The 24,222-nt window shown below is 38.5% G+C and overlaps 2 protein-coding genes across 6 annotated transcripts in view; one reads left to right on the top strand and one right to left on the bottom strand.

Annotated features, from left to right (window-relative positions):
- Positions 1-22,378, top strand: LOC137654682 (uncharacterized). Of its 5 annotated transcripts, none has more exons than XM_068388554.1 (3): positions 1-102; positions 10,188-10,465; positions 20,032-22,378. In XM_068388554.1, exons 2-3 carry the CDS (start codon positions 10,212-10,214, stop codon positions 21,545-21,547), a joined length of 1,770 nt encoding a protein of 589 aa, XP_068244655.1. In that variant the 5' UTR covers positions 1-102; positions 10,188-10,211; the 3' UTR covers positions 21,548-22,378. The 5 variants fall into 5 exon arrangements, with proteins under 5 accessions (XP_068244655.1, XP_068244659.1, XP_068244658.1 ...); XM_068388558.1 differs by lacking the exon at positions 1-102 and adding an exon at positions 172-472; XM_068388557.1 differs by lacking the exon at positions 1-102 and adding an exon at positions 173-374.
- The window catches only part of LOC137654683 (methylmalonyl-CoA mutase, mitochondrial-like), a 169,604-nt gene that overhangs the window by 7,019 nt on the left and 138,363 nt on the right, over positions 1-24,222 (bottom strand). The window lies entirely within an intron of this gene.

Below are 24,222 nucleotides of genomic sequence, written 5' to 3' on the forward strand. Positions count from 1 at the left end.
AACCAGATCTGTGACTGACAGTTAAACAAAGGGGGTTGATTTTACACGAGGACGAATATTTTGACAAACCGTGCACAAGCATATTGCACAACAGAATAACAGGTCTTCTAGTTAAACATTCAATTTGAGAGTTAAGGATTAGGCTAAAGTATTAAAATTTAACCATGGGATAGTGAATGACCGATTTTCAGATTATGAAAATAATACAAACACGAGCATAACATTGTTAATTTTGCAAGACTACAGCACTGTTCAACACGTGCAGGGAATGCTAAACAAATTCAGAAAACGTTCAAGTGTTTACATATAATGGAATGCTAAATGGAACAAATAGTAGAGCCTGAAGAGGGAACCATTCGAACCAATCATTCTAGGTAAACAATAGAAAAGGGGATGATTGGAGTTTAATTGTGAATAGAGAACATCGAGCATGCCAATCACACGTAATTTATTATACACAATTTGAAATGAGGTAGGAAAATGAAATGAAACCAGTCTGTTCATGACCAGGCGAACATTTCGGAAGTGTGTCTCGTCTAAAACCGTTTAGAGCGAGCATCTTGATTATGCTATTGAACGAAGCCAAGGTGGCGTAGAAGTTTCATGCCAACCCTGTCAAATATCTACCCACCCTCTACCGCTACTAAACATAAGACGAACACCATTCTTGCCGTTAAGAAGTCATTTGCGTTAACGCATAGTCTTAAAAAGAATACTAAAAATTACAATGACGTTACGATGAATAAAAATAACACCAGAGGGATAGATGTCAAATGTTTAGTTGGTAATTCCGATTAAGATTGGGAACTGCATTGTTATGTGATCAAACAACTACCTCTTCTATACCAATTTTAAGGTAAAACTGAGGAAAACAAATATGTCAAACCACTAGGCCTAAGCTGTCAATTGAAGAAACGTCACTGAAATAGACATTAGATGTCTGTCGTCAAAAAACCTGGCACTTCTCCCAAACAAAAGGTACGAGTCGTGATCTGCCTTGCAACCTAGGCTAGGCTAAAACATAGCTTCGAGTAGCAATAAAATAGCTGTATTATTGCGGCAAAATAATTAATTTGACTGATCTTTATAAAGAATAAGGAAATACTGTAGGTTGTATAAGGATCCCATAATTCCTTATCATTAATATCGTGCTGCAGTTTAATTCTAGTCAAATTAAATAGGGTTGGTAACATTCTGGTCAATGGTAGAATGTAGCATGACAGGATAACCATTAAATCCTAATTTTAATACCTATACAACTGTACTATTCTATAGAGATGATGTTTATGATTTCCTTAATTCCTCAAGCCAAGACTATCTGCAATAACAGTATCAGACTCAATATTTTAGTGAAATAAAAAGGAATTGGGGGTGTATGTATGAAAGTGGCCACTTGTATTATGGTTACTTCTAACCTAGAATACATCAGTGTAAGGGGGGTCGCAGGGAGGCATAAGCCCCCCCCCCCATTAGGTAAGGCCACGGCTTGTAGGTTATGTTTGGGGGGGGGAAAGTTTAGATTAGTTGATGTTCATTTTTAATCCCCACGGGACGAACTGGCCACTGATATACAAAGGCTCCACGAATTGCCTACCCAAATTAACATTAAATAAAATGAAGTTCACACATTCATATAAGAACTACTATGATTCATATGTGCAAATTGTGCCAATTATAAAGATTGGTAAAAACAATAGTATTGGACAACCTAACCTTATCTAGGGTTCCACGTGCTGCCTCCCAAAGGTTGTGAAGGTGATGGAGCAAATTGCACCAAATTGGTCTGATTTAGAGCATTGACTTTCAATCAGGCCCTATGAAGGTTTAAATGATTTGGAGTCCTTAGGATGATCATTCCATAGTAAGTTAGGAAGTAGTCATCACCATTACTTGTAGATTGAAAGTGTACATACAGATAATTATTTCAAATACTTTTACATTACAGCAACTTAATGGTTTTAGCACTTAGGATTTAAATGCAATACAGTAATCTTTCGGCTATCATGGATGTAACGTTCCAATCCATCCCCTGATATGTGAAAAAAGGCAAAGTATACTTCATATAATTTTTGTTGGGTAAATATATGATACTTTAATTTCTAGCCAAATACAAGAACCATATAATTTTCCTACTCGTTATCTTGTGTTCTATGCATTTCTGACCTTGATTAATGGGGGAAAACCACCTGTTCATGAGTTTTAGTACCCCCTTATATAAATACGATTATGGGAGACACCAGTGGGAAACTGGGGTTTTTTGGGTGGGGAAATGTCATAAACGAGTGATTTACAGCAATAATAATGGTCAGAAACACAAAATAAGGACTAGATAACCAGTTGGAAAATTATATTGTTCATTTAAGTGGTTGAAAACAGGCCAAACATGATCATTTAACACTTTTGAGATTTGTAAAAGGGTACAGAACCTGACAAACCCACCTAACCTAACCTAGTAGTTCCCAGGTCATTTGGACCCCCCTTCCCAGGTCACAACCACTAGCTGGAAGCAAGCACCTAGTCACATCCGCTAGCCGATCCACCCCTTCCAGGTCACAAAAAAGTAAATCGCAAATAAATCCTCAAGTTACGATAACGTAAATCACAAATAAATCCTTACATTATGTAAAAGTAAATCACAAATAAATCCTTACATTATAAGTGTGCGGTGATCTTTGTATTTCTTAAATTCAGGGAATCCACAATGGCATCGTTTCCTAGAGGCTAGTTTCATCCATACTGAAAACTTGTTAATGCAAATACCCCTCTTCCTTGATAATGGTCAGGAACGTTTTGTTCACATATTCCTCAGTGGCGGGTTTGTAGGCAAAGGCAGCTTCATACAGGGACACACTCTCAAGGTTGAACCTCCTTTGAAATTTAACTAACTAGACCTTGCACCACCATCCACAAACTTACTGCTCAGCAGCCTGGCTTTCTCGTGTATGGCCTTGGTATCCTATTCAATGTTGTTCTTCCTACCGTCACATCCAATGAAGATGTATTACTCCATCATTACAAAGGCCTTATTTTGAGAAGTTACCACCTTTTTCCCTGTGTCGTTAAAAGGGACATTGATGTCGTACTTATATTCTTTTCGTCCTTGATATAGCTGACAGTAGATTCACTGTTGGCACATTGGCGACCCATGTCCATATGGCTTCTCCCATCCTTAAGCAGGTTGAAAAGTTTCATTTTCACTGCTATAGTAAGCATCTTCCTGTGGTGCTTGGGTTCACTGCCATAATTCTTAGAAGGTGCAGGACGTTTGACTGACATCGTAGGGCTTGAAAGCAATTAATAATTTTTCACAAAAGTGCACAAAACACCAAACATTACTGATAAAGATGCACAATGATGGCATGTCCTGTACTTATACATGGAGTGAAGCAAACATTGTGGGGCACTGAATGCTGCTGTTGGGTGAGGAGTGATCCAACAGTCACTAGCCCAGTCAGCACCCAGGATAATGAAATGCATGCTCTGACTGGTCTTATATCCTCTGTCAGCCAATAGTTTGCCATGTATGAAATCATCTAGACAAACTAGGCTACACACTAGTTTTGTTTTCCATACAGCTGCATGACTCTTTATATTCAACAATGGCAAACTACAGGTATTCTTTTAATGTATTTCAAGTAATGGATTATATACTGAAATACTGTACTGTAAAAATTTTTTTTGTAATTTACTGAACTGTATTAATTTTTAGGTTCAAAAATTTTTACCACAGAAATAATTAGAATTTAAAAATATTTAACTACATATTGGTTTGCAAAACCTGCAATACGGTAAATTGAAGAGTCCATGATATGGAATTACTGTACTTATAAAGTAAACAATCTGCGATATACTGAGGGTGATATACGTGAACCGCAATATGACAAGGAATTACTTTGTATGTACTGTATTGGTATTGTTGAATGTAAATGAATCACAATTCATCAGATTTTTTTTAATACAGTAGTTTATAGTTTAACTATAAAGGTTGCATAGCAAAACATTCAGTGTTTTACTGAACACTAGGTAGGAAGGAAAGGTATACAGGAGCTGAAAATAACTATGTATTTAATTTTACCAAAGATACAATATCTTAATGGATTTAAATACAGTAGAACCTCTACATACGAATTTAATCCGTTCCAGAACCAACTTCGGATGTAGAAAATGTTCGGATGTCGAAACGAATTTTCCCATAAGAATACATGGTAACTCATTTAATTCGTTCCTCAGCCTATAAACCCATAATAAATCCTTAATAAATGGCTACACATAATTACACATAACAATAACATAACTGCATAATATGAAAGAAGCATGTAAAAAAGATAATTATAAAGAAATAATGAATAAAAAATGTGTTTTATTGCCACTTTACCTTAGAGACAGGCCAACCCAGGTGTAGGATTTGCTACCCAGGAGGAGACGGACGATCGGCGAGAAGGTAGACATGGTGTTAACATGTTCTTTAAATAAATACTCTCTCTCTCTCTCTCTCTCTCTCTCTTGTTCTTCTTCACTGTTAGTGTTAGAGACGTCTATTAATTTTTTTTTCTGAGAGAGAGAGAGAGAGAGAGAGAGAGAGAGAGAGAGAGAGAGAGAGAGAGAGAGAGAGAGAGAGAGAGAGATTAAACAAAAATGAGATTAAACAAAAATGTGTTGTGTACATATGATTTTTACCAGTGTTAACGAGTTGAAAGACAGTTAAATGTAACTAAAAAAACAATATCAGCGAATCTGAATTCCTTTATTAACTAAAACAAATATTGATACAAACACACTCGTGTGCGTATTTGCAAACACACACACGCACAAGGAGACACGATCGGTGAGGAGGTAGAGATGGTGACTGATAACATACTGTAACTTACACTACGGAAATTTTAATCTAACTAAGCTTATTCATTCTTTTATTTTATTTTTATATTTCATATTTTTCACATTTTTTTCTTTTGATTTTTTATTTTCATCACTTTCAGTGACGAGTTACGGTATGTTATCCCAGTCACCATCTCTACCTCCTCCCTGACCGTCTCTCTTACTGCGTAGCAAAATTCTTGCACCTGTGTGTGTGTGTTTGTGCATACGCACACGAGTGTTTGAATCAATATTTGTTTTAGTTAATAAAGAAATTCAGATTAGCTGTTATTACTTTCTTAGTTTCATCTAATTGTTTCTCAACTCGTTGACGCAGTTAAAAATCATATGTAGGCCTACTCTAAACACATTTTGGTTTAATCTCTCTCTCTCTCTCTCTCTCTCTCTCTCTCTCTCTCTCTCTCTCTCTCGGAAAAAAAATAATAGACGTAGACGTATCTAACACTACAACAGCGAAGAAGAACGAGAGAGAGATTTTATTTAAAGAACATGTTAATGCTATGTTTAGAGAGAAACAGAAAAAGAGAGAAGTCTTATTTAAAAGAGCTTGTTAATGCTATCTTGGTTTTCTTTGCTTCACATTTTTTTCTTTCTGTTCATTCTCACAAATGATCATTGCCAACAATCCCTTTGTCCTTTATCCCTATCAATAAAAGGCGCTCTATCTCTTCCAGGGTATTGCTACGATGTCTTGTAATAATGGTGATCCCCTTCGATGGTTATTTGCTTTAATGGCTGCCTTCAGCTTGATGATCCCCGAGATCATAGGCCTATTCCGGCCATATTGTTTAGTCATACAGTATCACTCACATGCATACTGCTCTCATGTTTTTCTATAATTTCTTGCTTCAATTCTAATGAAAGAACTGCCTTCTTCCTGTACTGAAACTTAGCTTCTTAGGCACCATGATTATAGGTAAAATCACAAAGGAAATGTGAGAAAAGGAAGAAAATAAGCACTGTTAATAACAGACCAAACAGAGGACAACCACATGATACACACAAGAACAGAGAACTGAGCACTCGTCACTCAATGGCGTAATGTTTACTTCGTGTGTCGAAATAAAATTCGGGTGTAGAGTCAAAAATTTGCTCGAATTTTACTTCGGATGTTGGAAAATTCGGATGTAGATACGTTCGGATGTAGAGGTTCCACTGTATGCTGAATCTACTAAATGATACATGAGGAGATCATGCTGAACAAATAATTGGGGACATAAAACGTTCATGTGCTTTGTTCCTACGCGAATACAAACCCCCGTTCTTTACGAAGGAAAATGAAAACTGCAAAACTGAAATAGGGGTATAAAACTTTCAATGAGGTGTAAACAGTAGTTTGGGTTGTTACCAGTGGGTAGCAGAGAAGAACCTTATCCCCACTTACTCACAATTAACCCTCTGATTTTAGCCATGGTTGAGAGCGGAGGTATGGATGCATCTCTTCCACGCTCAGGAGTAAAGTGTTGGGCTAAAATTAAAACCTATTTTGCTTCTACAGGTGGGAAAATTACATGTGCTTAGTGAAAATGCACGGTACGAGTGCTCGCCCAGGTGTTGCGGACCGCTCATGTCCAAAGTGGAGATTGATCCTCACTGGCTTTGTCCTGTGGCAGAGGACGCTCTTGCACACGGGCTTCTGAATGCGATAAGTGTGGGAGTAGCCATCCTCCCAGTGGGTGTGGTGTAGCAAGAAGAGGAAGAAGTCTAAAAGGGATTTTTCATCTTCGGGATCTTTCCAGTGTTGAAGGGGTTTCGACTCCTCTCCCTCTTGCCTAGTGGCCCTTTAATGCTTTTGCCTCTTCCCATGGGGAATACTCCGGACAAGACGCAGTGGCCTTCTTTGGGGCTTATGTGTTCCCCATCGAAAGATAGGCTTGGTTAGGTGTAGGGGGGGGGGGAAACAGCAGGAGAGAGTTTCTGCTCCTGCGAGGGATGGCTTCGGCTCATCCCCTTCTAGAGTTGACTGGAAAGTCCTTTCTGCTTGGTCTTGTGCTCCCAAGACCTACCAACTGTGCTGCAGGTTCTCTCCCATCTGAGGATATGTGGCGTGACTAGCGAGAATGTCCCAGCACACTCTCCCTGCGGGAGGAACTCTAGCTCTTTGAAGCCACTATTACTGCACGAGACTGAGTCTCCAGTGTGCACAGGGATCTGTGGTTGTGCACCAGGTGCAATCTCCGATCCGCTCACCAGGCTAGGTTGAAAGCTCCACCACTTGCCACTAGTGAGCGCTACCATCTCAACCTCGATGGCTCGCTCTTAATTGCAGAGTAGCCTGCTTCACCTGTTGGGGTAGAGGCTCGCACTTGTGGCACCAAGAAGGGCTCCTACTGCAGCAATTTTTTTATGGTTGATTCTGCTACCAAGCCAGCATTATGCGAGGCAGCGGGATTTTCAGTTCTGAAAATATCCACCACTATTCCAGAGGAAGAGACTGTGTTGGTACAGGCTCCTCAGATCCAAGGCTGTAACTTGGCAGCAAATTTCTGGTGCCAGCTCCCAGGCGTCCTCCAGCTGAACACGTTTCTAGGTTGCAGCAATACCGGGAAATGGTAACAGCCAAACTCAAGACATCAGGTATAGGCCCTTCAAGGGAGGAACTGAGCATTCTTCCCATTCAAATTGGATGTGAGGCGATGCAAGCCTAAGAGGCAAGTAACACCACTTCCAGAAGACACTCTATCAGAGGACTTATATGGAAATGAGGTCTCCAAAAGAAGATCTCTTACATTGAGCATTATAGGCTGTCACTGATTAAATAGATTTACACCACACCTTCCATTACTGATCCACCTAAGGAGCAAGAACCAATAGAGGCTTCCGTTAAGTTCCAAAAAGCAATGGGCTCTAAAGGAAACTTCCAGCATTCTGGACTTTTCACAAGCAAGGCTTGTGAAAGGAAGAATGCAGCCTTGCTTCTGAAACAAGGACCCACCTCAAGACTGTCCTGGTGCGGCTTTGGAGTGGAAGATAATTTGCATAATGATTCTGACTTGTTTGTGGGGCATTTTCCACACCAGCTAGCCCCTAAGGCTTCCGACATGGAAGAAGGCGAGTTGGAGTAGACTTTCTTGCAGGTTCATTCTGTATCAGGAACAAATGGTCACAGCGAGGCCCCTCACTCATCTTCTATGGGAGCAATGCGGCAACAGACCTGTTATTCCGGGCTCCAAGATCCAACAAACCTTGCCTGGAGCTGCCGTGGTCCATCTTGGCAGCAGAGTCCATAACAAAGTCAATTTGAAGATTTCTACGAGAAATTACTTCTTTAGGGCCAGGAAGTCATTGAAATTACTCCCTCTACTGTTTATGAGAGAGAAGACGTGCTGTGTTCAGGAGCACTTCCCTTCTCCCCTGCCTTAAGATCTGACAGTTTAAGCCTGGGCCCATTCCAATGGCATTTGGCATCTCCAATATCTGGACAATTGCCTGATACTGACAGACTTGGTAGAGACCCTTCTCCTTCACCCAGACAGACTTCTCAAGTTTTGCTTCGATCAGGGAATTGTGGTAAACTGGGAGAAGTCGAACCTCAAGCCCAAACAAAATCCGGTATACCTGGGTATGCAGATAAATATCTTATTTGGAAAGGTTTTCTGTCGCAGGATTGAATCATAAGATTCAACGAAGGGGTGCGAACATTTTTAAAGTGAGACTCTTCTGGCACATCAGTGGCAGCATCTGCTGGATCACCTGGTTCCAAACAGTCGCCTTGACATACGCTTATTTCAGTGGCAGCAGAAGACCTGTTGGTCTCAGAGTAGGGCTTCTCCCATAATGTTGATTCTGTTAGGGGAAGAGCAGAAGAAAGATTTGAGTTGGTAACAACATAACCATACCTTAACAAACAAGGAGGTACTATTTCATGGCAACTTTGTTCAAGTGTAAATACAGTTTGCTCCATCGTGAAAACAAAGCTTCTATCCCTCAGCATAAGAGATATTTCGGAACAACCTGGAATGGTTGTTGAATCATCGAGAAAGTGGTTACTGTTACTGTTAGGCAATTTGCTCCTACTCTTATTCAAGCCTTTCGTTCTTTAAAATTTGAAATGTCTTCAGTGGAGCTGGAGCACCCCTTGAAATCATTACTGAAGTAGTTAACAACAGGTGGTGAGCTTGGGCAAGTAGCCCCAGCCAACAGCCTGTCAAAGGCACTTGACTTTTGTCTTCGGGAACAAACGAGTACAGACGTACTGTTGCGACTTCAAGGGCTTTGATTTTTACTTTTGCATAAGTGAATGGCGATGTTGGATTCGTTGATCATAGATATGAATACACAAAAATTTTTTAATTGCTGGGGAAAAGAGTAGCCACTGCTTGTAGATCCACACTATCCTTGCACTTCTCATGGGGGGCATGATTGTTCACAATCATCCCTTTATGCCAGGTGCAGATCATGGCCTCGCCTTCGGTTTGGATTTAACTTCATCCCTCATAATTTTTACCTTGTACTAATTTTAGTGATATGAGACTGCAACTGTATGTCTACACTCATGTGGCAGGATTAATACAAAGAAAATAACTATCTGCATTAACAAGTACTTTGGCTACTAACAATGTCTTGTGGACATAATGCAAAATAAATAAGGATCCACAGAATCATACTTGCAATGCTTCCAGGACAGATTTTGTTCATTCGTCGGCTAAGTCTGTTCGATAATTCCTTTATTCTATTAGATGAAAATATGATTAAGTCCTAAGGACTTACTGTTTTAATATTTTGACCATCCACATAAAATTACTTTAAATATGTCTTGGATAGATAATTTTCTTCAAAAGGTTAAATCTGCTTCAATAAATCAAAGAGTTTTGTTCTGCCTTGAAGTTCTTTTAGTTATACTGCTTACTTATACATTACAATGTCCTTACCAACTCATGCTCAAAATACTGCCATCAATTTGAGGGCCTTTTCCTGGGTTTAATTTCTTTCCTGACAAGTTACTTTTGTTTCATTAATAACTTTTTCCTATAATTTACTAAAGTATCTTTTCTTGTGTTGAAAATTTTATTTTAAGGGTACAGTTCTCAAGTTTGCTCAAGAATTTTTCTTTAATCAAAATAAATATCTTTGAAATTATTAAATATAATAACCTAAAATAACTGGAATCTCAGTCTACTCCCAAATGATTATGCATAATAAATATCATACAATAGACTTGTTCATTTCAATCTAAATGTTAGAGTAATTTGTGCTGCTACAGGAGGAACTTTGGGACAAGTTATGTAAATGATAATTAAATTTTATATATTAACAAAGTGTGACATAAGGTCATTACCTAAATTTCAGATAAAAAAAATTTTCTTTTGCAGATCATGTATAATATACTTTGAAAAATGGAAGAGCAGGAGTTTGATGAGATTCTAACCTATTTAGCCCGGAGTAAATATCCAGAGAATATCAATACAAGGGACTTGAGAAGCAATTGGCGCAAGAAATGTCGTTCTTTCACACACTGCAAAAACAAGCTGTACTACAATCACAAAAGATATGGACCCTTATTGGTGGTCAAAGGTGTTAAAAGTAAGAAGAAAATAATAGAATCAAATCATATCCAATCAGATGACCATCACAACGGTATCAATAAAACGTAAGTAGTCATAACTGGCATGTGATTTGTGTGTCACTAATGTAAGTTTTACTTTAATTTTCTAGTTATAAAATCTTTTAAGACAGTCCACAGAAAACAATGTTTCTCTAGATTGATGCTTTATTGCTTGTATTTCAGAATGGCTAATGTATTAGAAAATTATTAATGTATGTCAAATAAGAGAGAAAAGGAGATAATGTGTCCATATAATTTTAAATGCTCTATTTCTCATTTTCTATTATTGCAGATGTATTAGTGAAACATGTTGATACAGTAATTGCAGAATGGAGAATTTGCAGTAATTTTCTCCCTAAATGCAAAATTAAGTGGCTTATAGTCTTCATAGATTTAGAATGGGTCACTGGAGAGGAGGCTGATGTCCAGAAAATTTAAGTCCTTGATTAGCTATCTAGCTAAGTACTCCTTTTACTACATTGTTATGTAAAGCAGAAGTGCTAGTTGTTCTTCCCAATTTTGAATTTTGGATAATATTTAGTTACCATTGACCTAGAGCTTACTTCAGCTATTGAACACCATCTACTATTACCATTAATCCAGGAAGCTGGAATGATAGTATGATGTTAGGATGTCTTACTTATAGTGGTGGTTTACTTTTTACCCACAATGATGATTTGGTATTACATAATCTATATTCTTTTAGGATTAATATTTCAATAGCAAACTTCTATTACTTCATGTGCTGAAGCCTTTGAAATTAATGTATGCTATTAATTTTGCAGAACAGTAGTATCCTGTACATATTCAGTTATTATCATTAGGTAGTTTCACCAGACAATATTAACTGATTATGTGCTCTGCTGTTATACAAATATTCACTTGATACATCTTACTTCTAACTGTATAAACAAAGGAGCCAGCATAAAAACATATGTAAAAATAATGGTATATTCAGTTGTGTTGAGGTATCACTCTATCCAGTACCAGAAGTCTTTTATTCCCTACACTGTAGGGCTGTTGACGTCTTTATAGGACTGTTATGGATATTGATATTGGTAAGTTTTAGTGTGTGTAAATATATTAAAATAATGTGCATCATTTCTTTGACAATTTTTCCTTTCACCCATATTGACATGCATGTGAAAGGAATTCTCTCAAATCCCTTGTCTTGTGAACATCCTGTCTGTTTAAGGTCTTTAGCTATACTGAACTGTTTTTCCATGATTCCCTAAGAGTATTATTTTCCTGACTAGTAGTTTGTTATTCTATATTCTTACACTTACAAATTACTCAAATCTTTTGACATTTCCATCCAGCTAGTGGACATCATAGACATCATATCTATCTTATATCTCATTATTTCATACATCTAAATCTAATTTGTTAGGGGCCAGGTCTGCTGCATAGAGTAGCACATGTCTTATGTACCCATTATAAGTGTTTGTTTAATTTTCTAAAGAAATGCTCATGTACTTTTATTTACAAGCAGTCCATAAGTCTTTTTCTACTTTAATTTTTTTTTTTTTTCTGTTAGTGTACCAAAGTTAACAGAAAATTATGAGATGCCCCCTTCCTCCTCATTATGTTGTGTTGCTCTGCCTACCTCTTGGGTTTACAATATGCTATTTTTATAGGGATAAGTTTTAAGAATCTTACACTTTGCATATTTTGCCATCCCGAGCACCTCTGATGGTATTATTCGTTACATCTTTCACCCAGTACAGTCACCCCACACCTTACATGGCTGTTTTCCCTACTTTAGTTTTTTCTTTTATGCTTTTCCGTTACCATAAGCTTTCTTAGTTTTTAGTTTACATTTGTATTCTGTGCTGTGAAAGCTTGATTGGAAAGTTATTAGTGTTTTACGTTTATCCATGTTAATGCGTGCACATGTTGAATAATAATAATAATGCAGAAAATAAAAAGGCACTTTTTGGGTAGGTTAGGTTTTTCTTGTGTAAGATTATTGAGTGTAATTTAATAAAAAAAATTAGTTTGCTTTTGAAGGCTACTTTCCACATCAAAAGAAAGTTAGTAAAGATTTTATACATTACAGTTTACTTGTGTCGTTATAGCTAATTTTCTCATCAGGTGTTTATTCTATTGATATTTCTATCGAATTTAATGGCCTTCCATGGGTTGGGATTTGGAATACTGTACAGGATTAGAACATATACAGTAAATGCACTAACAGATGTAATTTTAATTTCTTCTGACAATACTACAGTATTGATGTTTGATATGAACACTAGTGTTGTGTACAGTGTGGGAAACAAACGAAATAAAGACTTTGCCTGTGTGAAAAAGAGGCTACCACTTACTACTACACTATAATTTCAGTAATGTGCCACGTTTATAAGTAATATAGCATCATGTGAAAAATAATTTGCTAATAATAAAAATGATACAATAGTAGAAGAGGTTAAAGTGTAATGAGAATACTTCATTTAAGTGACTGTTAAGAATTTAAGTCCTGTATTATAATTGAAGTTGTTAAAGAATAACATGATAACTTGACTTAGTAAAAAGAAAAGGTGAGATGCTGCTGTATATTTGTGAAATCTGAATTTATTTGCTGACTTAGATGTGTAAAACAAAGTATTTTATTGCGTGGAAGATTCGAAAGGAATGGACGAAAAGAATAAGTAGTTCTTTATATATGAATACTTTAAAAATAATAAAGGTGATTCTGTGAATTACTTGACATACTGGAGAAAATGTATACTGGAATAAGATTCTGATATCAAAAAGATGACATGAGTAGAGCGTTAAGGGGTAGATTTATTAGGGGGATATGTGAATTAAGGATTTATTGTTCCTACGCGACATACAAACCATTGTCCTTTAATTAGGAAGATTACTTTGGCGCAAGCTAATATCGGTTGATGAAATGTATATCGAGCAGTTATCAGACTGGCTTTGCCCCTCACCCCCTCACAGTCAGTATTCTATTATTTACTTATACTTTGAACACTGTGCTGTTTGCACATGTGGTAGAGCTTTTCAAGTTGTAGACTCGTTTTCTTATGCTTTTGTGGTTGTTTACTATGGCATGGAAACAGGAAATTATTGATTGGCGGGGAAGGGCGGACGCTGCAATCGCTTCATGTTGAAGTAGGAGGTAAACCTGCAATCCCTTTGTGCTTTGTGTCGGGCCTGTCTGTACGCAGACGTATGCTCTAAAGGGGGAGAAGCATGCTAGGCCTTCGTTGGGTACTGACTGGGAAACCCCCAAGAAGACGCCGGCAAAGGCTTCCATCACTGTTCTCTCTTCAGGGGCTAGGTCTCCAGCTGGTGCCTATGCGCTTACGCCTCTGGATCGGTCCAGGGGGAGTACGCCGCAGGGGTCAAAAGAGAACAGATCAACATTGGCATCTTTTTCAGGCCGCTCCCCTGCAGAGACTTAAGAGACTTACGGTGTAACCGTACAGGCTGTTGATGGTGAGTTTGACCTAAGGAAGGCTTGGGCCTCCTTAAGTCATTCAAGAAGGCCCCTCATGACTGTTTTGAGGGAAGTGGTATCCAAAGGTACCTCTCCCCCAGTAACCCCTTATGGAAATTTGTGACCTTCTGTGGCACCAGTTTGAAGGTGGTGGTGGTGCCCTCGTTGTCTGGGTACTCAGGTTCTGATAAGTCTGGTTCAGTTGCTTCTGGCCCAGAGACAGTGACAAAAAAGGGTACGGCTAAATTAACTTAAACTCAATCTATGAGTGTTGCCCCAATCCCTGACTCAGTGTTCCCCACCCCTTCCTCTGTGTCCATTGCCCCAAACCTTGTGCCAGGGAGTCCAAGGTCTGGGCTTCCGACTCCTTGTGTTGACGGGTCGGAGGGCTTTGTTTGTGTGCCTTCACCTTCCCCTGTGACAGTGACCCTAAGTGCCCCAAACCTTGTGCCAGGGAGTCCAAGGTCTGGGCTTCCGACTCCTCGTGTTGACGGGTCGGAGGGCTTTGTTTGTGTGCCTTCACCTTCCCCTGTGACAGTGACCCTAAGTGCTGTGGCTCATGCTAGAACAAACCATGTGGTTTCATCCCCTGGGGAAGCATTGTTGTTGATGATCACTCTAACCTTGACCGCTCTACTTGTACAACCAGGAGCTAGAACTAGGAAGCGGAAGAAGTGTGCGCACTATTCCTCCTCCTCTCTTTCGTTTTCCGATTCCAATTCTTTCTCTATTATTATTATTGTTATTATTATTATTATTATTATTATTACTAGCTAAGCTACAACCCAAGTTGGAAAAGCTAGATGCTATAAGCCCAAGGGCTCCAACAGGAAAAAATAGCCCAGTGAGGAAAGAAAATAAGGAAATAAATAAGTGATATAAGTAAAGAAAAACTAAAATAAAATATTTTAAAAACATTAATAACATTAAAATAGATATTCTATACATAAAGTGTAAAAGAACTTATGTAAGCCTGTTCATCATAAAAACATTTACTGCGAGTTTAAACTTTTGAAGTTCTACTGATTCAATTACCCAATTAGGAAGATCATTCCACAACTTGGTCATAGCTGGAATAAAACTTCTAGAATACTGTGCAGTATTGAGCCTCATGAAGGAGAAGGCCTGACTATTAGAATGAACTGCATACCTAGTATTACAAACAGGATGGAACTGTCCGGGAAGATCCGAGTGTAAAGGATGGTCAGAATTATAAAAATTCTTATGTAACATGCATAATGAACTAATTGGACAACGATGCCAGAGATTAATATCCAGATCAGGAATAAGAAATTTAATGGACCCTAAGTTCCTGTCCAACAAATTAAGATGAGAATCAGCAGCTGAAGACCAGACAGGAGAACAATACTCAAAACAAAGTAAAATGAAAGAATTAAAACACTTCAGAATACATTGATCACCAAAAATCTTGAAAGCCGCCTTTCTCAATAAGCCCTTTTTTTGTGCAATTGAAGAATAAACAGACCTAATTTGTTTTTCAAAAGTAAATTTGGTGTCGAGAATCATACCTAAAATTTTAAGTCATACAAAGTTAAAGAAACATTATCAATGCTGAGATCCTGATGCTGAGGAGCCAAGGTCCTTGACCTACTTACAATCATAGTTTGAGTTTTGTTAGGATTCAACTTCATACCCCAGAATTTGCACCATGCACTAATTTTAGCTAGATCTCTATTAAGGGATTCAGCAACCCCAGATCTAAATTCAGGAGATGGAATTGAAACAAAGAGAGTAGCATCATCTGCATATACAACAAGCTTGTTTTTTAGACCAAACCACATGTCATGTGTATATAATATGAAAAGTAATGGGCCAAGAACACTACCCTGAGGAACACCAGATATCACATTCCTATACTCACTATGGTGCCCATCAACAACAATGATGCTAAGAAACGACCCACCCACTTCCAACTGTTTGAGTTTGAAAACAAGGGAATCATGATTAACAAGGTCAAAGGCAGCACTAAAATCAAGGCCATTCGTACAAACTGACTGCCCACAATCAAGGGATCTCTGTACAGAGGAATAGGAAGAAGGAGTCAAAGAAGACTTGTATGGCATCACGCACAGTATGTTTTGGGGATGATGTAAGAGCTGATGCACTTCCATCACCCTTCCATCCTCGACATTGGACGGCAGCTCCTCTCTTTTACACAGAATTGTTCTTGAAAGAGAAGATGGTATCATTCAAAGCCGTACTAGGGGACATGAGTACTCTAGTAGGCTGAGAATGTAGAGCAGGGGCCTTTTTTCCCCATGGAGCGTGGTTGTCAGTTTGCCCACTGACCCATGACACCGGTAGCATGATGTGCTTCCTCGTGTGCTACTGATCTTGTAACAGGAGATCTCCTCCTACGGCCTTCGGCTTGCCTGGGCCTTTGTCTGCCCTTGTTTATATGCCTAGTTCTGTCCTGGGGGCGGAAGGGACGTGCTTGTGGGTGGGAGTAGAGACTCCAGAGCGTGTTGCTTCACCTTTGGACGTGATGGTGGATGAAGGCGCTCAGGGGCAGGATGTCTCTGGGTCTTTGGACCTTGGTCCGAAGTCCACAAAGGCAGCTTATCCCTTAGACGTAGAGTTCCTTCCACTCATTTGTGAGTGTAATAGCCTGGTGGAGGCTTTGGTTATTCCACCTTCAGGTAGGACTTTGGTCATTGATCAGCATCTTAGTGCCCCTCGAGCATCAAAGCCCTCATTGGCATTGCCATGGTCAGATCTAGTTGATCTAGCTCTGGACAAAGTAGATGATGAGATCTGCAGACCCAAGAATTCGCTTCATTAAGGCAGGTCAAACAAGATCTTGCCTCCCCCTCTTTCTAGGCAATGGAAGTTGTACATACCAGAGCTCCACGTCTGCACCTCTACAAGTTGACCCCATCAGTTTATGCTCCGACGTGGGGGGCTTCTGGATAGAATCAGGGCAAAATGCACGTCCTTTAGCACCTTAGTCAGCGGCCTTAGAGGCTTTGTCTTCAACCTCTCTCCATTCTGTGTCCTAGCTCAACCAGTGGTTGGGTGCAGTGATGTACTTTATGAACATCGACGGAGATGTAAACCCTGGAGGCATTGGAGAAGTACAAGAGCCTTTTGTTGTCTGGAGGGAAGGCCATTACTTTTCTGGCTCATCGGACAGCTAACCTGTGGGCTAATTGGTTTGTGAAGTGGCAAGATGCTGTGGTTTCTCGCTTTCTCAAAAAATGCAGGTTAGCCCAAAGGTAATGTTGCTTAGCAGAACTCATCGGTGCGAGGTGCCACGTTTCTGCTTTTGGGGAGTTATGTGCAGGCAGTGGTGGATTTATGGGGGACTGCTTTTAAGACTCCTTGATCCATTGAGGTGTTGCCTCTTAAGACCTCCAGCCCTTCAAAGGGAACAGCAGCCAAACCCCCTGGTTCAGAATCAAGGAAAGGCCCTGTGCCTGTTCCAAGACCACTTTCTGTCCGCACCAGCAACCTCTCCTTGAAAAGAGCCCGTGCTTGCAAAGCCTTTTCAACCACCGCAGCCCACTCATTTTAGTTATGGTGGAGGTGGGAAGAGGGAAATGCTGAGACAGGCGTTCCCCTTCTCCCGTTGCCGAGAGTAGGGGGTTGTCTGTCTCGCCACTGGGCAATGTGGTAGAGACACATGGTGAAGTCTTGGGTTGTGAGTGTCCTTCGGGATGGTTACTTTCTTCTATCTCTAGACCACTGGCCCTCACAATCTCCTGTTCCGTTTGAGTTCTAACCAGATCTCTGAACATCGGCGAAAGCCCTGGCCTTGCAGTCAGGGATGAATGCAATGCTGTTGAAGAACGCACTCGAAGTCATTCGAGATGGATCTCCGGGCTTCTATAGTTGCCTTTTCCTGGTACAGAATATGGGGAATTAGAGACTGCTCATCACCTCTCTCTCTCTCTTCGCTGAGCAAGTTCGTTTCTCCCTTAACAGTACGATGTAGCCTTTCAGACTTTGTGTTTCGGACTAAGTAGGGGTTCCGAAGTGTTTAATTGGGTGTTCACCACGGTATTCGCTTGGACCCACTCGCAAGGGATAAGTCTATTGATGTACCTTGATAACTGGTTGATCCTGGCCTCTTTGGAAATGCAGTTGCCAAGGGATCGAGATCACCTACTCACACTTTGCCACAATCTGGGGATTGTGGTAAACTGGAATAAGTCAAATCTCATACTCAGGCAGAGGGTAAAGTACCTAGGCATGCTGATAGATTCAGAAGTAATGAGAGTCTTCCCCAAAGACGATTGCATCGACAAGATGATGGAGGTTGCGTGACCGTTTCAGTCTAATGTGTGATTTGGTTAACTGTTGTGAAGAGTGTAATTCCCTCTCAGTTCCTTTTCATGAAGGATTATCTTTTTCAGTAGCTTTTCATGTAAAAAAAAAAAAAAGATTCAAATTACAAAAGAAAATTGTCTTTTATTCAGGGGAAAAGATTTTTATTCTGCAGCCTATCGGGTTCTTCTGACTCTGACAGAAAAGATGGCAGATCATTTTTAATTTTATAATTTGTAATCTAGAAGAGTGAGTTAGTACTCTTTCTTAGTTTACGGTGAATTACAGTTTAAGCAGTTTGTAGGGAAAAAGGAGTCTAGTAATTTAAAGTATTTAAGTAAGATGTGGCTTTGCATTTTCTGAATCTTTACTTCACCATCCCCCATTCCTCGTATCTCATTGTGGGAATCAGCAATGTGAGTGCCAGGAGAGCTACAAAGAAATAGATGAATTAGTTATTTATTTATTTACTCACCTCCCTCTTCCCCACTGACAAGTGATGTCAAGAAGTTGTTCTATTTATGTATAAGCTAAGTTATAGTAAATTAATAAAAGTTTTCATGATGGAACATGTAGAGAAAAGTGTTAATTTAGCATTGCATTAGCTCTGGGATAAGGGCATGCTATGCTTCAAGGGTGGTTTGATATTTTCATAGGCAATATGAGAAATCAAGAGAGTTGTCTAAGTTAGGTGCAAAGTACAGTAGTAGGATAAAGAAAGGAGTTTTCCTACAAGATGTAGAGTGACTGATATTTACAGGAAGTACTGTATTGTGTGGAGATGGTGAGGAAGGAGTATATGTGTGTATGAAAATGAATTAGGCATGTAAAAGAAATGGTTGAGTCTTACATGAAAGTAATGTACCGTATAAATGTTACATTTAAGTGAGAAACAACACTAAAGCAGTCTGAATGAATTGTTTGCACCATACTCGACACAGCAAAAAAGGGCCGAAAGGTGAGGGCACCAGGTTTTAAATGGATTCCCCCACTGAAGCCACTTTTCCACGAATATCTCTCTCTAAATTGGTGTATTTGTAAAATTATTCCTCTCTCTATTGCCTTCTCTTCCAAGAAGTACTTTTTCACACTGTAAGTAATTCCCTTACCTTGGCTATGAAGGTGGCCATATGGCAAGCTTGAAGCAGGGGTATGGTCCATAGTAAGAGACTGCGTGTCAAAGTGTGTAGTGGCAGCGTCTACCATATGAGCAGAGGAGGTCCTCCGTTCATAAGTCATGTTTAGGATGGAGGAAACCTTTACAGTATACAAAAAATGTGCCTTGAATTGTATTGCAATGGTGTGAAACAGAAGTTAGAATAATTTGAAAATACAGTAGACTAATTTATATAGAAACAAGGAGAGAAAAAGAAAGACAGAGAGTAAGGAGGTGGAGGAGGGTTGGAGAAAGAAGGCAAGCCGATGATCTGTGGAGATGTGGCAATGGCGGGGGAATCTGCAATCTGCTTATAACCAGGCGCCTTCCCCTATTAGCCCTTTCTTGCTGCTTTGAGTACAATGCAGGTGAAAAACATTCAAAAGGTTGAGAAATTAATAATGAAGTAGCAATCAAAATAATTTGATAATAAAATATGAGTATTCTGAGAGAGGGCAGGAGAGGATGTGGTAGACCAAGAGAAACATGCTGATGACAATGCGAAGGGAGGTTAAATCTGTGAATTGGGCTAAGCTCAGAGAGTTGGCACAGGAAAGACACATGGCATGAATTCCTTGAGGCTCTATGCTTCCTGTGGGTGCCAGAGGATTAAGTTAGTATAGTAAATAAAAATTAAGGGAAGAATTAGTTATGTAGAACTGCAGTTATTACTGTTGTCACAATTCTTTAGTTACTGTTATAATTTTATTTAATTTCCCACAGCCTCAAGAAGATAATCTCCAACTATTACTGGAAGACGATTGCAAAAGATATTCATAACTACATTAAATTAGAGTGTTCAACTTGCATAAAACAAGTTCTTCAGCCGAAAAAACAAACATACATAGCACCAGATGTCGAGGATATGGGTACTTTAAAGTCTTCCAAAAAAATTGTTGACAAAGCTATAGAACAGATTGGAGTTGATGTTATTGGAACCATTCTGGAACCAGGAGTGTCCCCATCTCAAGAATCTGCCTGTCCAGCTTTCAAATGTGAAACAGGAGGGCAAACTAACATGCAGCCTTTGATTCTTCGAGACCATATTATGGCACACTGTGGTTTAGATGTTATTGGACCCCTTAGTGAAACACACAAAGGAAAAAGATATGTAGTGATAATAACAGATTGTGTCACAAAATGGGTGGAAGCAAAAGCACTAAGTGAATTTACAACTGATGCAGTGGGTGAATTTATATCAGAAGTTGTGTGTCGACATGGAACGATAGAGGAAATCTTATCCAAGCACAACAGTGATTTTTGTACTAGACTTGCAGAAAAGGTGTGCTCTACAATTGGTATTTCAGTGCAAATGTCCAACATTCCATCCCAATCAAATGGTTATATAGAACATTATTGGTATAACAACATTTTGTGCAGTGCCCTGATAAAATACAGTAATCAGAATCAATACTACTGGGATGTTTACTTGAATCAAGTAATTTTAGCATACAGAACTTTCCATCAAAAGAATACTGCCTGGTCTCCTTTTCAACTTATGTATGACAGATCTATTCGTCTCCCAACGGCAGGGCTTTCCCAGCCCTCCGCAGATGCATTTCCTGATGAACAAGAAGCTCTTTTAGCTCATATGAACAATTACACAAAAGCTTTATCTTGCCAGCCTCATCAATCGACTATTAATGTTAACAATGAAAGAATCAATTCCTCTTTTTTACCATCCACAGCTTGTATAATAGGTTCACAGCATCAGCCATCACAAGTACTTGGTTCTTATTCTCAAACTGGTCCCAGTGGTAATCAAATAAATTCTAATCTTTCAGTTGTAACTTCCCTTGGCCCTAGTCTCCAAACTTCTGTACATAACAATGTATCTATACAATCTGTCCCTAACAATTCAAATATAACACCCCAAAATACAAATGCTAATAATATTGCTGCTCATAGTATAACAGCTAATAGCCTGAATACTCAAACAATTCCAGTAAATACCCTAGGAACTCACACTATTTCAACCAATGCCTTACCAGCATACACTATATCAGCTAATAATGTTAATCAAAATGTTACCACTACTAACAATCAGATTGTCACTTCTCAAGCAGCTGCTACTCATGTCATTGCACCACAAGTATCAGCAACCTCGTCTACTGCCGTCCAAGCCCAAACACATCTTGCAACACAAACAACTGCTGATGCACACTCAGGGCATATGGTTATGATACATACTGATGGAAAGGCATATCCTGATTCATTTTATGTCATTTGTCCCCAGTAGAGTATTGTTTTATCTCAGGGATTTGCATTACAATGAATATTATCTCAATAAACATAAGGAATGCACAACCAGTATTTACTGTATTCATAACTAAAGCTAAGTTTTATTAGTAAGGAATTCTATGGTAGGTATGCTTTAAACATATCAGACTTGTAAATTACAAATCTACCTCTGCAAGCTATCGTCAGGTATCATTTTAAGGTGGCTGTATGAATTTACATAACCTCATTTATAATATAACAAAGGAAAATTAATTCTTGCAAATGTAGATAGTCAAATGGATTTTAGAGGACTGAATGATGACAGCTACTATAATTTTCTTTACTCCACCCTTTTTGGCTTTTCAAATCTATACTCTACTACAGTACAAGCCTTACGATCTGGATACCAGAGCTTTTTAATTACATTCTGTACTTAAGGTATGAAATTGTTTTTGGCAAAGCCTTTAAAATTTTAACAAAAATTAAAATATATTTATTTTATCAATTGTCATTCATTATTGGAAACCACCCAGTGGGCAGTACTGTATATTTACTCCATGGGAAAAAGCTAGCCAAGATAATTTTGACAACTGTGTAACTCACGTGAGTTGTGAGCAATATCATGAGATTTATTCCTTATATCTGTGCTGTAAGATTACTGAATGTTGGTTTATTATATATTTCATGCAATGAAATGTGGATAATTTTCAATTTTGAAAACTAGTGATAAGTTATTTTATTTGGATTACCTTCCCACTTAACAATACTGTACTGTATAATGAAACACATGAATGAAGATTTTACCGAAATCAAATGTCAAGAGTAGAAATATAAACTTTCAAGATCCAAACTGTATTCTTATTTTGACAACAATCCTTCACAGTCAATCAATTTTAAACTACTTTTAAACAAGTAATTTTATTTAAAGGTAGTGCAATAAATATGTATACTTTAATTAATAATTATCCTTAATTTTAATAATTTCCTGACTAGTAAATTTTATGAGTGTTTTATCTATAAAAGTGATGAAAGTCAAACTATAAAAACAGTATTGTTATTAAACAATACTAATCTGAATGGTAGTTACTAGAATGAGGCCGAAGAAACCTAGTGTATGCACGTGGACACCAGCTCACTCGTCACCACTGAATAAAGGGATTTTGACGAAGGAAAAATCTATTTCTGGGCGAGGGACCTGTGTTGCCCAGTGAAATGCTCCTTATAGCACCATTTCTAAGGTATAAATACTGCTAAATATACCAGAGAAAAAAGTTGCATGGAATGCCAGGAATATACCCATGTCACTCACCCTTATGGGGTGTCGGTATAGTAACTGGGGCGTGTTAAAACCACTATCAGAGGCCCCTTACCAATTAGTCTTCTCCTTCCTCAACATCCCCCGTTACTACAAGGTGCAGTTCTACATCCAACTACTGCCCGCTACTACGGCTACTGCCCCCCCCCCCCCCCCCCCCCACTACCACTTGACTAATTTACTGTACAGTATTCCTAATCAGGTACATCAAAGTTTCAACTAAACTCAACCGCAGAAGCATCCCAATTGTTCATTAAGATTAAATGTTATTTAAGGAAACTATTTTCATATCTTTTTTTTCTAATTTTATTCTGAGTGTTTATGATTGTCTTGAAGGCAAGACATCCATATAGTAGAGCTGCAAGTGTATTTCCCACATTTGTAATTAATATACATTGTGCTATTATGTGAAATCTCCATTCAAATATTAGTTTGCGTTACAGAAAATGTTATATGTTGAGAATAATGTATATGGTCGTACTAAACAAAAATACTAGCGTTTTAAAAGTGGATTGAATGGAGAAAGGAATTTTAGATACTTTTATCATGCATGCATAATTTCCAATTTTTTGAGGAAACAATTCTAAAGGGTGTGCAGTAATAAAATAAAGGTCTTAAAAGAGAGTACTATCACGAACATATTGAGATAAAAGCCAATAATTATTAGATGTCAACATTCATCTAAAACCTAAAATCCAAGCAGCTGAAATGTGTGTTTTGCATCTAACTTATGGCACAACTAAAAGAGACAGATTATACAATACTAACATAAGAGAAGGATTGGGTGTAGAAACTATAATTCTTACAACTGAAAAGAGCCAATTGAGATAGTTTGGACACATCTGCAGAAAGCCAGAACATTGGGATATAAAAAGAATATTTGATTGGATTCCAGAAGGCAAAAGACGAAGGGGAAGACCGAGAACTAGGAGGAAGATAACATCAGTAATTTGTTAGCAAGATGAAACACAAATTTCACCAAAGCTGTAGGAATTTGTTAGGATCACATGGAGTGGAGAAGAAAAGTCAAGAATCTCTCAACTGGCAGACTAAAATAGTCTAAAGAGCGTTTGGGTGAGCAGAACAATAATGACTACCAGGGACAAGTAATAACTTAGTAGCAACAAGCAACTTTTAAACATAGTTGTACAACCAAGCAAGTTAAAAATCTTATCAAAAACAAGTTTTGAATTTTTCAAGCATTCAGAATAAAAACTGCTGTACAGCACCTAACGGTATACAGTATTTACACTAACTTATTTCGAAAGCTGCATGATAAAGTGGCTGTACAGCAAATGTCTGAAACTTCCATAAATGTTATTTTCAGTAATATGGTTGGAGTTTCAAAGCACATTGTATGCAGTACTCATAAAATAAGT

The sequence above is a fragment of the Palaemon carinicauda genome, chromosome 15, assembly GCF_036898095.1.
Source record: "Palaemon carinicauda isolate YSFRI2023 chromosome 15, ASM3689809v2, whole genome shotgun sequence".
NCBI lineage: Eukaryota > Metazoa > Arthropoda > Malacostraca > Decapoda > Palaemonidae > Palaemon > Palaemon carinicauda.